This window comes from Ambystoma mexicanum, chromosome 5p (genome assembly GCF_040938575.1).
Source record: "Ambystoma mexicanum isolate Mex_15411 chromosome 5p, UKY_AmexF1_1, whole genome shotgun sequence".
In the NCBI taxonomy this organism is placed as follows: Eukaryota; Metazoa; Chordata; class Amphibia; order Caudata; family Ambystomatidae; genus Ambystoma; species Ambystoma mexicanum.
This window is the reverse complement of record NC_090930.1, coordinates 133,351,275-133,366,218: the sequence shown is the minus strand read 5'-3', so window position 1 is coordinate 133,366,218 and position 14,944 is coordinate 133,351,275. Positions and strand designations below refer to the sequence as shown.

Genomic DNA, 14,944 nt, shown 5'->3' with positions numbered 1-14,944 from the left:
GGCAGAGTCCTGGCAGGCTATGAAAATGGTGTTTGAGACAGGGCCCTGCCAGAGCTCCATGAAGTCACCAGCTAATCTCAGCCCACCAGGCTGCTAGAAGCCAAGGCTTTGTTGCTAAAACCTGAAGCTCTCGCATGTGAGACCTTCAGGCTTTAGGAAAAAAAAGCCTACCCTCCATTGTGTCGTCGACCCACTGCCAGACTCCCCCTTTCATTAGAGATGCAGGCATGGTCTCAGGTGAGACAGTGATGATCCCTGCTTCTAGTGGAAGGGGTGCCTGGTAGGGGGTCCGCGCCGCAATATAAAGATGAGGCAACACTTACTTCACCTGAATGCTACGTTTAGGCCACGGCTTTTGCAAAATCGAGCCGCGGCGCTTACGGGGCCGTGGCCAAACAAGCAGCATTCAGGTGAAGTAAGCAGTGCTTTAAATGGGCAGGTATGTAGAGACTTATGTTTTCACCTCGCTGCAGTCACGCGCACTCGTGGGCATTGTTTAGAATGCGAGCCGCGTGACCACAGGAGGCAGTTGCTGTACAGTTTTGAATAGTGAGGCCGTAAAGTACTGAGGGCTCCGGGGAGCTCCTTTTTAATAAAGAACTCATTTTATTTCCTGTGCCGCCTATAATCTTTCCCGCCTATATTCTTTCAATTGGCGACGAGGATTAGGAGAGGCACTAGGAGCTCGCCGCGGAGCCGAGATTCCTCCGGAAGTTTGCTGAGGCCGAGGGATGTCCACGGCGCTGCGGTCACGACCGGCAGCAGCGCAGGCCACATTGTGAGAGGTGGGGTGAGGGGCTGCAAGGGGACTGTCTCCGCAGCGCCCTGGAAGCACGGCGCTGCCAGAGGAGATTTGTCTCACCTTTGATATGAGCGGCTGTCTCCGCGTCGCCCAGGGAGCGTGGCGCTGCAGGAGGACGCTCTCCCCACCTCCGCTCGCACTTGAAGAAGCCTGCGCAGCGGGTCCTGTTCCTGGTTGGTGCCGCCCACCCGGCTCCCCATTGGACAATAAGGTGAGGCGCAGGGGGTGTGGGGCAGGGCACAACCAGAAGGGAAAGGAGTAGTTAAATGAGGCCAACAGGCCCAGAAAGAATATCTTGAGGAGGAGCTGGGCACCAGTGGAGTTGTGGAAAAGGGGCAAGTAAAGGAAGGTTGGATTTGCAAGACTTGCAAAGGAGAAGATTGTGAGGAGGAGAACGTTTAAAAAAAAAAAGAGAGAAATAGGAGTTTGTACAGTTGTGGAGAACACTATACAGAACATAAGGAAGGCAATTGTGAATTGGTGCAATTTGGTGCGAGTGCACATCACGAACTATATAAAGATGGCTGCAGCAAGTATAGCACCACCACCACCGTTTCTACCAGAACCTGGTGCTCCACCAATAAGGTGGGACAGGTGGAAAAAGTTCTTTGACACCTATCTGATTGCCATAGGTTTGCGTCAGCGAGAAAAGAAGCAATATTACTCCACAATTTGGGAACTGAAGGCAGAAGTGTTTACAATGGTTTGCCTGATCTGCCACAGCAAGGCCAAGGAGACGTGGATCAGTATTCCATGGCAGAGAGGAGGTTAGAAGTCCATTTCGAAGCCAAGAAGAACATAATGTTTGAAAGGCACAAGTTCTTCCAGAGGGTACAAGATTCGCAAGAACCAGTGGAAAATGTTATTGCAGCGTTAAGGTCCCTTAGTCATACGTGAGAGTTTGGGCTACTCACAGACTTTCTTATAAGAGACCAATTAGTTAGATGCACGAATAATGTAAAAATACGAGAGGCTACTGTCAAAAGATGCATCACTGGAGTTAGCTATAGACACGGCAAGAAGCATGGAACAGACCCATAAATATATGAATACCATGAAAGGAGACAAGTCGGAAGGAGAAGTGGCCGCAGTGAGGGGATTCCGCAAAGGCATTCCAAACAAGGAAATAAGATGTTACAAGTGTGGCAGTAACCGCCACATTTCAACAAGCATGTTCTGTCCAGCCAGGAATATATTGTGTTTGAAATGCAAGAAAAAGGGTCATTTCGCAAGAGTCTGCCGGGAATCGGGGATAGTGCAAAACATTGAAGCAGGAGGAAGAGTACCTGAACAAGAAGCATGCTATGGGAATGAGCAACCAAGCAAAGCATGTGCTAGAAGTATTGGAAGTTTCTAACAAGGGAGGTGCACCAAGAGATGTATTCATGATCAATGGGAGAATAGTGACAATGAAAGTGGACAGTTGTTCACCGTGGACTTTGATGTCAAATGCAACATTCTTGGGTTGCATGCTGGGCGATGTAAAGCAGTTGAAGGAACACCATATTGAGCCCTATGCATATGGGAATGTAAGAATTGAAATTGTAGGTATGTTCCAGGATTCCATTAAGAATAAAGGAAGAAGCTGTGAATCTGAGATATGTTACTCAAGAAGGTTTGTCACTCCTGGGATGGGGTGAACAGTGGAAGTTTGGTGTCAGGATCCAAGCGAATGTGGAAAGGCCTATTGATGTGGCCGAGCTGAAAGATAAGTGGGAGAAGGAATACCCCAAAGAGTTTCAAGAGGAATTGGGAATGTTAAAGGGATTTGAACATCAAATTCAGCTGAAGGCAGGAGCCAGTCCTAAAGTGCACAAGGTGAGGCCAGTGCCTCATGAACTAAGTGAAAAGCTGAAGGTAGAAGTGGAGTCGCTACTCCAAAGAGGAATAATTGAGAAGAGTGAAAGCTCTGAATGGCTGTCGCCGGTGGTGGTGGCAGCGAAGACTAATGGAGACATTAGACTATGTGTAGACCTGCGAGACCTGAACAGGAATATCTTAGTAGATAGACATCCCCTGCCGATAATAGGTGACAAATTGTCGGCGTTGAGCAATGCCAAAGTATTTTCAGTCATCGATCTTTCTCAGGCATACCATCAGGTTCCACTGAAGGAGGATTGTCAACACTTGACGGCATTCATTACGGTGTTTGGAACATTTAAGTATTGCAGGATGCCGTTTGGACTCGCCTCGGCGGCAGCTGTATTCCAAAGGGTGATGGAGACAGTGTTGAGCGGAGTAAAGAACATTATTGTTTCAAGATGATGTTCTGATAAATGCTAGTTCCACTGAAGAACATGATGGAGTGTTGAGACAGGTGTTAAATAGATTGGGCGAGGCAGGGTTAACGGTAAAAAGGAGTAAGTGTAAGATTGCGGTGCATAGGGTGGAATATCTTGGACATGAGATGGATGAACAAGGGGTGAGGCCCAAGAGGAATTTGGTGGAGGCAGTGAAAGTTGCACCTGTGCCAGAGAATAAGGAACAAGTGAAATCATTTTTAGGATTGGCCGAATATTATCAGAAGTTCGTGAAAGATTTTGCCAAAGTGTCCACCCCTCTCAGAATGTTGCTCAAGAAGGGTGCGAAATTTGAATGGTCAACAGAATGTGATGTGGCTTTTGAGTGTGTCAAGAAAGCGGTGAGTGAAGCACCATCCATAGGTAGGTTCGATCCCAAGGACAAGAGTGTTTTGGTGGTTGATGCGAGTATGCTTGGGCTGGGAGTGACATTGGTGCAGTATGACAGGGACAATACAGAGAGTTATTGCGTTTGCGTCTAGGACGCTGAGGAGCGGAGTGCAAATATTCTGTTATAGAAAGAGAAACCTTGGCCATGTTCTGGGCTGTGAGCCATTTCAAGTATTTCTTGTGGGGAAGAAGATTCGTGGTCCGGTCAGACCATAAGCCCATGGCTCAGCTTTTTGAGAGTGGAAGATGGGCGTTGGGTTCCCCAAGGATTAGCAGGTGGGGTTTGGGACTCCAGAATTTTAACTTTGAGGTAAGCTATTTGCCTGAAAAGAAAAATGTGGTGGCAGACTGCCTGTCAAGACTGCCAGTAAACAGTAATGCTGTGGAAGAAAAGGAGGAAGAGTTGGTAGTGGCAGAAATTCAGAATGCTGTAAAGAAGGAAAAGTGGATACAAGAAGATGTAGATGAGGATCTTAAGCTTATAAAGTGTTGGACAGTGAGAGGGTGGCCAGCCAAAAGAGACATAGATAATAAATTCAATACCTGGTGGGAGATAAGGGACGAGCTGAATTTGTGTGAAGGCAGGCTGAGGAGGGGAAGGTGCATTGTTCCTCCACAGTCACTTAGATCTGTGTTGGTGAAGTTGGCACATCAGGGACATCCTGGAGAAGCTGCCATGAAAAGGAAGTTGAGGCAGAATTAATGGTGGCCGGGGATTTGCCAAACTAGTGACAAATGTAAAGTGGTGAGAGAAGCCCCATTAATACCTAATGTGATACCAGACCAGCCTTGGAGCAAGTTGGCAGTGGACATCATGGGTCCTGTAGCAGGGTTGGGAGAAGGTCTAAAATTTCTATTTGTGGTGGTAGATTTTCATTCTAAATGGTTTGAATGGGAAGCAGTGAAGGAAGTCGCAGCTAAGGAATTGATTAGTTTCTTGGAAAGAGTTTTTCTTAAGGAAGGTGTACCCGTTGAAATTGTGTCAGATAACGGGGTACAGTTTGTATCTGGGGCAATGAGAACATTTCTGGAAGGATATAGCATAAAACATACGAGAACAGCGTTGTATAATCCCAAGGCGAATGGTCTTGCTGAAAGAGTCAACCGTACAAAAAAGGTACATAAAAGGGGGCCTGCAAATGGCCATGAAATCGGGACAGCCATGGAAAGAGGTATTGAGGATGCTAGCATGGAATTATGTCACTACGGCGCACTCGGTGACAGGTGTATCTCCATTTGTGTCTATGAAAGGCAGAGAACCTGGAACAAGGCTTTGTCCAGGATGGCTAGGTATGGCCAAAGTGGTTAAGGTGGATCGCGATCACATAATGAAACTCATTAAATTGAGTCAAGAAAAGAATAAAGAACTGTTTGACAGGATGAGGGTGAAGGAACAAGAATGGAAGATTGGACAGTTGGTGTATGTTAAAAACCCTAGACTAGTAAACAAATGTGCAGATAGTAAGTTCCTAGGACCAAAGAGAATTTGTGCAGTAAAGAGTAATGTTGTCATATTGGAAGGAGGAGAGGTCTGGTCTAAAGGAAGGTTAGCAAGAGTGGGAAATGAGAGAGAGAGAATACGTTGAATGAACAGCCGGAAGGAAGAGAGGTGAATGTAAACAATGATAAGAAATTGGGAGAGGAAATGGAAGGAAGGGCAGTAGATGGGAACGACGATAAAACTTGTGTGAGAACCGGCGAAGATGTGAGAACCGGTGAAAGATGTTTGCATAGGTCTAGATCAAAACCTGTATGGATGAGAGATTATCAAACTTGAAAGTAATATATGAATTGTATGAAATATGATGCACAAACTTTAACTATTGTTTTCTTATGCTTTTCTATGTTTTTTGTAACTGGGTTTGGTTACATTGGTTATGGTAGTTTCTCCAATATTTCTTATTCACATAAATTGTTTATTCGTTTTCCTGTACAGGGGAAAGATATGTAGAGACTTATGTTTTCGCCTCGCTGCAGTCACGCGCACTCGTGGGCATTGTTTAGAATGCGAGCCGCGTGACCAAAGGAGGCGGTTGCTGTAGAGATTTGAATAGTGAGGCCGTAAAGTACTGAGGGCTCCGCGGAGCTCTTTTTAATAAAGAACTCACTTTATTTCCTGTGCCACCTAAGCCGGTCAAGTGGCACAGCGAGTAGAGCGCTCGCTTTGACATTCGTGCAGAGCCTGCTAAAGCAGGTTCGAATCCCGGCAGGGCCAAACTCAGCCTTTCATCCTTCCGAGGTCAATAAATGCACACACACCGTGGGTAATAATAAGCAGCGCTCAGAAACCTGAGGGTTCGTAGCGCTATATAAGTGCCAAATTATTATTATTATATTCTTTCAAGGTACTTGCAGGCCCAGAGTACCTGCACTTTTTTTTCTTACAAGGCATAGTACCAGCACTTCTCAGCTGGAAGCCAATGCTTTAAATGGATGAGTGCCGGCACTTCTGAACTGTAAGCATATACTCTGCTATAGTGAGTACCTGCACTTCTGAGTTTATTTAAAGCACTGGAATTAAGTGTTGCCTCGTCTTTATATTGCGGCGCTGACTCCCTGCCAGTCCCCCCTCCACCCTCAGAGTATTGGAAAAACGAGCACACTTTCTACTTTCTTACTCATTGCACAGTCGAAAGGCTACTCCAGGTTTGCGAGGTTCTCTTATGTTTTGTGACCTCCATTGCATGGAAGCAAGGTTGTGTCGGCAGCAATTCATGCAGTAGGTGCATTGGCGTCACTAGGGGGGAGCCTGGGGGCCGGGCCCCACCTTTGGAACTCTGTGCCCCTCCCTTGTGGCCCCCCTACCTAAGACGAGCAGTGACCATGTTCTCCCCCTACTTTCATCTATGCCCCCCTACTTTTGTCTTTGGCCCCCTCTGTGCCCCTCCTAAATTAGATTCCTGGCGACACCATTGAGTAGGTGCTCTCAGTGGAGCTGAGCTTGGCGATGTTTAGTTCCGGCTGTTCCCAGGTAGTCGGGGCTCTCGCCATATTGTCTGACTGGCAGTAATTCTCTTGCCCAGGAGATGGCGGCATCTGTTTAGTTTTAGAATCCCATAATCCTTTCCAATCTTTTGTAGACTGATTTGTGTACTACTCTGAAGAGAACATTTGATTGAAGATAGAGAGTTTGATTTTTGTAACTTTTCATATTGTAATGTTGCCTTTCCGACTTGGTGTAAAATTAATACAGAACAATCCTGGATTTCCCTCAAAAGGACTGAGGGATCAGAACCTGCTTTACCCAAATATAAACGAAAATTCAATTTATGAAATTGAATGTTCGTGGCATTTTTGTCTGGTGATTGATTAGAAGATTTTGAAGACTGGTTTTAAAATGGGTTTAGTTTAATGTCATACTGTTTCCAGTTGCTGAAAGGGCGGCTTTGCACATCACATCGCTTGTAGACTCATTGTGTACATTCTCCTACAATCTAGTGGCTATTTGACAAATTGTATTTAAATAGAAGTAATTGTTGCGTTCCCATGAGCCAGTCTGGAATGAATGGCGCTTATGAAGTTTAGACTCTGGAAACACATACTGGCCATTGCTTTAATTGGGTGCTCGGCGCCTAGAGTCTCAAATCAATATTTGGGGGTGGTCTATAATGAGTGTCTGGCACAGCCTCAGAATCCCAAGTAGCACCCTAAAAAGAGGTTTTCTCTCAAGTAACGGAGTAGCCTAACAAACTGCTCGAATACGTGGTATGAAAGGAGTAGAATACATTTTAAAGGGTCTTAAATCGAATGTAAAAAAATCGACATTCAAATATAAAATCGAAATCCGCTCAAAATAGGTGAATTCATGTTCCAATCCTGCAGTTTTTGAAGGGAATCCATTATTCTAAATTAAACCTAACGTCAAGACTATAAAATATGTTGGAAACCTCAAGCGATTTATTCACGGTTATATTTCCGCTTCCCGTCATTGTTGGGAATACTGGGGCAGAGGCGCATTGTCACAGCTTTTTATTTAGTTAAGCGTGATAGGTCAGCTGAAGGTCTGGTTGATCCTGGATCCAGGGTAACTTTAGAAGTTGCCCGGACTGATCACCGGCCCACTTAAAGCCCTGCCAGTGCACCACGCCAAAATATCTACTTTAGAATGATTTTGTCAGCCATTGCGTTTGATCCAAATACCACATCCCTGAGGCAGAGAACAAGAGATGGACAATGAAACGAGCCGATGTAAAAGGCGGGTGATGTGTCCATTCCCATGGCAGTCATGAACCCATTGGATCCAATTAGAGGCTAGGCCCCGATTTCAGAGCCGAGGGCACGTGCACTTCACACTGTAAATAAATAAGATTTTGGGGGTGGTGGTGGTGGGCTGACCTAAGAATGGGTGTATTTGGGCCAGGCCCACTAACGTGATCCCTGCTTGCCTAAAGAGGGTAGCGAGTGGCTGGTAAAAGGTAGAGCTGGGGCGCAGTGGCGTTATTAACTTTGATGTGCCCAGCCCATCCTTTTAAACATAAGTGATTGGGGGCACCATAGGTATCACCAGTATTCCCTAGCTCGCAGGCAGCCCTTTCATTCAAGGAGATGTGTGGTGGGCAACGCTTTAGCCACGGGCTCCTTGAATGAAAGGTCTGCCTGCTGCTGATGTGTCTGTACTCAGAAACAGGAGGGGGCTGGACTGCCAAGCTCTTCTCGTTTCCGAGTAAATGGTTATCATGCAGCTGTGAAGACCATTTACTCGGAAACAAAATGAGCTGGGCAGTCCAGCCCCCCCCTCCTGTTTCTTAGTACAGAGAGCTCAGCAGCCCGTGTAGCCAAAGTGCTGCATGGTTACACGGGCTGCTTGCAGGTGTCCGTTTTGGTTTAGAAAAAGGAAAGCAATGCCTTATTTTTTTTTTTCTAATCTGAAGTGCTGACACCTGCAGGAAGCCCGTGTAACCCTGCAGCACTTCGGCTACACAGGCTGCCTGAGTTAAAACGTGTGACTGGGGATAGTGGGGGGTGGGCCCCAGGAAGGGTTCTGGCTCGCGATCACTTTTTGCAGAGTGCCAGGGCTTTATCCTTCACCAACACCTCCAAAACCCCAAGATTATTATCCATGAAATGAAGGTGTAACAGGATGAAGGCCAGACCACCTCTTCTATGGGACGGATCTATTCTCTCGCTGTGCCCTGCTGGAAGAGAAATCTCTCCCTGGTCATGTGCAGAAAGACCGCCCAGCACCGAAATGCTAGGCAATTCTCTTCTGAGCAAGAGTTCCTCAAGACGCACATTTTGCAAAGGTATAAAGGGCTATTTAATGAGAACCAGGCATGCTCCCTGCACCACTATTTGATGCTTTTCTAATGACTCCTTTCCATTGATCCTTAGGTTAACGCCAAAGATTGGGTTCCCCTGGAGCGAGATCAGGAATATCTCCTTCAACGACAAGAAGTTCGTGATCAAACCTATTGACAAGAAGGCACCCGTAAGTCTCCTGACTGTTAAAATAATGTTGGTGTGAAGTAATAAAATGACTGTGTGTGTGTGGGCGGGTGTGTGTGGGCGGGTGTGTGTGTGTGTGTGTGTGTGTGGGCGGGTGTGTGTGGGTAGTAGGTGGCAGGTGGAATGGGAGGCCTAGTGCGACCACTGGAATGCAAGTGCCTGATTGTACCAGCATCGTGTGGCGACTACAGTTAGTCCATAATTTGTGCCGGTTGCTTGCAAGGTTTGGGTAGCAACTTTTCGAGGGGATTGGGTCCTCCGACGTATTCCATATCTATGACCGGTAATCACCACAGCTGTGCTGCTTCGGAAACTTTTTCCTGCGTCGATGCGCCGTCGTCGAGGCCCCCGTCCGACGTCATCCGATGTGATAAGTAGGACGCACGACGCCCGTAGCCTCAGTTCCGTTTTTTCCGCGAACGTGTTGCTTCGTGAATCTCGGTTAACGCCTCGACTCTTTGGAGTTCTGTTCTTCTCGGTTCTTCGAAACTGTTAGTTTTTGTGAGACTCTCGTTCGTGTGAAGATGTCTTCTACTTCGTCTTCGACCGGGCTTCAAGAAGTGCGGGGAGTGTGGGTCCAAGATGCCGGTGACAGACTCGCACGACGCCTGCCTCTGGTGCCTCGGGGAGGCCCACGACACTGATGACTGTATCGACTGCCAGTCGCTCACGTCCAAAGCCTTACATGAACGTAAGAAGAAGTTGTCGGTAGGTCGGGTGTCCAAGCCCCGGAAGTCGAAGTCTGCGGAGCTTTCGACGGATGATTCGAGAGGAGACTCTCCGCGTCGTCGGAAGTCTCGTGGGTCTCCTTCTAGGAGTCGTTCTCGCCACTCGGCCTCTTCGAGGCATTCTCGGAAGCGCCGACAGCGGTCGTCTTCCAGGTCCTCTTCTGAGGACTCTGCCCGGCACGTGGCTTACCCCACCAGCCGTGCGACGCCGGTGGAATGGGCTTCCTTCGGGAAGAAAATGCTGGCGATTCTCGAGTCGTAGGGTACTAAGCCGTCCGCGCCCCCGAGTGGGGTCGGTCGTGAGAGGTCGAGAGACGCCGCTCTCAAGAGTGGTCGGCACGAGTCACGGGAGAGGTCCTGTTCGGACAAGGGGACTCGTTCTCGACGTACCCGTTCCAGGTCCCGGTCCTCGACGCGTTTGAGACCGTGTGCATCTGTGATGTCTTCGAGGAAGACATCGACGTCTGAGGCGTCGACAGGCTCTCGCGAGGCTCCGAGGAAGCCGTCGACGCTCAGGTCGTCGAAGGGCACGCTCGGAGCTCCAGCTTCGAGGACTGTGTCGACGCCGTTGATGCTGGCGGCGCTGCATCTGACGTCGACGCCGATTTACTCGACGTCGACGCCAATCCTCTCGGCGCTGCATCTGACGTCGACGCCGATTTACTCGACGTCGACGCCAATCCTCTCGGCGCCGATGCCTGTTCTCGCAACGCCGATTCACTCAACGCCTTTCGAGGCCGGGGTGTCGGAGGTACCCCGTGGCATGGGGGAACCCCCTAGGAAGGCTCTGGTTAAGAGCAAGCACTCTCGGGTGCCTTCTTTTCGCCACCTGGAATATATTTCGGAGATGGATGAGGATTCTGATGGCCTGGTTCCTAGTCAGGTTCCAGATGAAATTGTCTCGGGCCATAGTCAGTTTGAAGATTTGAGGCAGTCACTGCATGATGCCAGTGGACTGGGCACCTCTCCGGAGGTGGAGTTTTGTAGGCCTGAGCCTGGCTCTCATGCCGATTCCTCGTACCGGCGCCTTATGGCTAGGGTTTCCGAGTACTTGGGTTGGTCTGCTCCCCCAGGGGAGTTTGTGCAGGATGATCTCACGGACATCCTTGATGTTGGTCCCCCAACTGACCCGGTACTGGAGTTTCATATGGCTCTACAGAGAAGGGTGGCGGCGGCTTGGACTGCTCCGGAGAGTCTCCTGACGGTGGGCAGGTCCTTGTTGCGAAAATACCATCCAGCCAGTAGCGACCCCTGCTACTTGACCAGGCACCCCACTCCGGAGAGTTTGGTGGTGCAGGCGGCCCCGGCCCCGGCAAAGCAGGCGTCGTACCCTACCATCCCTCCCGATAGGGACGACAAACGTTTTGATGGCTGGGCGAAGGTGTTTTCTTCTGGTGGTATGGCACTTCAGGCGGCCAACTCCATTTGTGCCTTGTCTCGTTTCACACGCACTCTGTGGAACTGTGTTGCGTTGGCGGCTGAACATATTCCCGAAGGGGACGAACGGGATGGTTTCCTTGCTATGGTCCAGGATGGTAAGGATGCCATTTGTGAGTCCGTTCAGTCGGGTTTGGACATGGCTGAATGCGTCAGCAGGTCCATGGCGGCGAGCACCGTGATACGCAGGTTTGTGTGGTTGCGGAAGTCGGGGTTTGCTTCTGATGTGCAGTCCCGGCTCCTCAACATGCCCTTTGACGGTGAACACCTTTTTGGCAGCAAGGCTGACGAGAGCCTTGAGGTTGCAGACCTCAAAAGCTGCAGCGAAGTCGTTGGGCTCTGCAGTTCTTCAACCTCCGCCTTTTCGTCCTAGGGGACAGCAATGGAGGGGTGGTTCCTTTCGCTATTACTCGTCCTTCAGTAAAGCGAGAGGAGCTGGCAGTCAAAGAGGCCAACGCAGGGGTAACAGAGGTGGACGACAGGGTACCCGTGGTGCCAAGGCCGCTCGGGCAGTTGCCTCTTTGCCCTCAGGTAACGCTGTAGCCGCTACCACTCAGTCATGAGGCCATGTCCCATGGTTTGCCGGTTGGGGGAAGGCTGGCGCAGCATCTTGTAGAGTGGCGTGCCATTACTTCAGATGTGTGGGTTCTGGAGATCATAACCCATGGCTACTGTCTTCCTTTTCGGCACAGGCCTCGCGACAATCCACCGGGGAACCTCTTTGCAGAGTCCGGATCCGCTCCTTGCGCAGGAAATTCAAGCCCTGCTGGAGAAAGGCGCCATAGAACTGGTGCCTGTAGCGGAGAGGAACAAGGGATGGTATTCCCCTTATTTTTTGATTTCGAAGAAAGACGGGGGATTGAGACCCATCATGGACTTGCGCGGTTTGAACAAACTCCTCAGGAAGGACTAGTTCAAGATGGTTACTCTCTCTCCAGTCCTCCAGGCCCTTCAGCTTCAGGACTGGTTGGTGTCTCTCGACCTCAAGGATGCTTACTTCCATGTGCCGATCCATCCCAAGCACAAGAAGTACCTGAGGTTTGCGGTTGGCGACTCGCACTTTCAGTTTCGGGTCCTGCCGTTCGGATTGACCTCCGCCCCGAGGGTTTTCACCAAGCTCATGGTGGTGGTGGCAGCGCATCTCAGGCAAGGGGGGGATTCACGTCTACCCCTACCTGGACGATTGGTTGATCAGGGGGAGCTCTCCCGAGCAAGTCCTGGATCATCTGTCCGTCACCTGCCACTCCCTTCACAGGCTGGGCTTCTCCCTCAATTTAAAGAAGTCCCATTTGACGCCAACACAGCGGCTCCAGTACATCGGAGCAGTGCTCGACACTTCCCTGGGGCAGCGTTTTCCTCCCCAGGTGAGGGCTCTTCACATTCAGCAGATGGTGCACAAGTTTCAGCATGCCCAGACGCTCCCAGCGTTCGAGTTTTTGAGGTTGCTCGGCCTCATGGCATCTTGCATTCTTCTGGTGCCAGAGGCTCGCCTGCGGATGAGATCTATGCAGTGGGCACTCAAGATGCAATGGTCGCAGTCCTCCAGAAGGATGTCGGACCCGGTTCAGGTGCCGCCCTCGTTCGCCCGGGATCTTCTGTGGTGGGCCGTCGAAGGCAACCTGATGAAGGGGGCTCCATTTTGGCTTCCCTGGCCGGAGGTGACGATCGTGACGGATGCATCCCTCACGGGATGGGGAGCTCATGCCAACGGGCTGACAGTCAGCGGTCGTTGGTCTCCGTCGGAGTTCAGACTCCATATCAATCTGTTGGAGCTGAGGGCCGTCAGGCTAGCCATGAAGGCTATTCTGCCGACACTGCGAGGAAAGAATGTCCTGATCCTGACGGACAACACAGTGGCCATGCACTACCTCAACAAAAAGCAGGGGGCGGGGTCACTTCCTCTGTGCAGGGAGGCGATGCAGCTCGAGTTCTGGGCCATCCAGCAGGAAGTTTCGATCTCGGCAGCACGATCTCTCACAAGTGGGAGTTGGCTCAGGAGATTCTCCGGGAGATCTTCGCTCTTTGGGGGACCCCTCAAGTGGATCTCTTTGCCTCCAGTGTCAACCGGAAGTGCGAGAGGTTCTGCTCGCGGGAATTTCCTCCAAAAGGAGCCTTAGGAGATGCGTTTGTGGTGGAGTGGTCATTCCCGCTGCTGTACGCGTTTCCTCCAGTCCCCGTCATCCGCAAGTGCTGCGTAGGTTATGGAAGTTCGGTTCCCGGAGGATCCTCATTGCTCCGGCGTGGGCTCGGAGGACGTGGTACCCGGACCTTCTCGACTTGTCCATCTGCCCTCCACGTCGTCTTCCCTACCAAGACAATCTGCTCTCACTGGAGGGGGGTCATGTTCTCCATCCAGAGGTCAGATCCCTCAGCCTTCACGCTTGGCTTCTGAAAGGTTGAGGTATACGGATTGGGACCTCCCTGAAGACGTGATGGAGGTGTTGCTCTCGGCCTGAAGGCCAGCAACAAAGTCTCTGTACCGTTGTCGTTGGCGTAAGTTCTGCGACTGGTGCAGAGTTCAGAATGTGGATCCTTTTGCATGTGACATCCCCATGGTTCTGTCCTTTTTTACTTTCTTTGGCCCACAGGGGATTGCAAGTGGGTACCATTAAAGGTTACCTGGCGGCGCTGTCCATCTTTAAGCGCTCTTCTGAAGAGTGTTCCTACTTTAAAATCCCTTTAATTTCACAGTTTCTGAAAGGGCTCACTAATGTGTTCCCTCGTCACCTTTCCTAGTGCCCGGTTGGGATTTAAACCTTGTTCTTAAGTTTCTTATGGGTGCTCCGTTTGAGCCTTTGCATTCTTGCCCTTTGAGGCTGTTAACTCTGAAAACTGTTTCTGGTTGAGGTTACTTCCGCTCGCAGAGTGAGTGAGTTACAGGCACTTTCAGTTAAGCCACCTTTCACTGTATTTCATAAGGACAGGGTTGTCCTTAGAGTTCGTCCTTCTTTTCTTCCGAAGGTGGTTTCGGAATTTCATTTGGCCCAGAAGGTTGTTCTACCGGCATTCTATCCTCCTCCGCATCCTGGTAAGGAAGAGGAGAGGCTGCACAGGCTTGATCCTAGGAGAGCTTTAAGCTTTTATGTTTCACGCATGTCCCGGGTCAGAGTGGACGATCAACTCTTTATTGGTTACACTGGAAAGTGTTTGGGACAGGCTGTGACGAAACAGACTTTGTCTCGCTGGATTATTTTGGCCATCTCGGAGTGTTACCGCTTGGCGGGTAAGGACCCACCGGCTGGCTTGCGGGCCCATTCCACCAGGGGTATGGCTGCATCTACTGCCCTGCAGAGGGGTGTTCCTATTCGCAACATCTGTGATGCAGCCACCTGGGCTTCTGTACATACATTTGTACGTCACTATTCCCTCGATTCCATCCGGGGACAGGATCTGGCCTTTGGCAAGGTGGTCCTTTGCGCTGCTATTTGATTGGCAATTCTAAATTTTGATTCTAAATTCTTTCCCTCCTCCTTGATCTGGTACTGCTTTGGGAGTCTGTCATAGATATGGAATACGTCGGAGGACCCAATCCCCTCGAAGAACAAGTTACTTTCTTACCTGTTAACGTTCTTTCGATGGGATGGTCCGACGAGGTATTCCATATCGCTCCCTCCCTGCCTTCCCCACTGCAGAATTTCTTTTGCGATTGCAGCTTACGTTCCGCAAGGCTTTGTCTGACTGGCAGTTGAATGATGTCACACGTTCTGGGGGGGAAAAACTACAACTGAGGCTACAGGCGTCGTGTATCCTACTTATCACATCGGATGACGTCTGACGTCGGAGGAGGGCCTTGATGACGGCGCATCGACGTCATCGACGCAGGACGCAGACGCCGAAAAAAG

The 14,944-nt window shown here is 50.0% G+C and overlaps 1 protein-coding gene across 3 annotated transcripts in view; it reads left to right on the top strand.

The window, feature by feature from the left end:
* Nucleotides 1-14,944, top strand: part of MSN (moesin) — a 278,033-nt gene that overhangs the window by 236,054 nt on the left and 27,035 nt on the right. For all 3 annotated transcript variants that reach the window (XM_069612528.1, XM_069612527.1, XM_069612529.1), the window contains exon 7: nucleotides 8,824-8,920. In XM_069612528.1, the coding sequence (XP_069468629.1) occupies nucleotides 8,824-8,920 (97 nt within the window). The remainder of the gene's footprint in view (nucleotides 1-8,823; nucleotides 8,921-14,944) is intronic.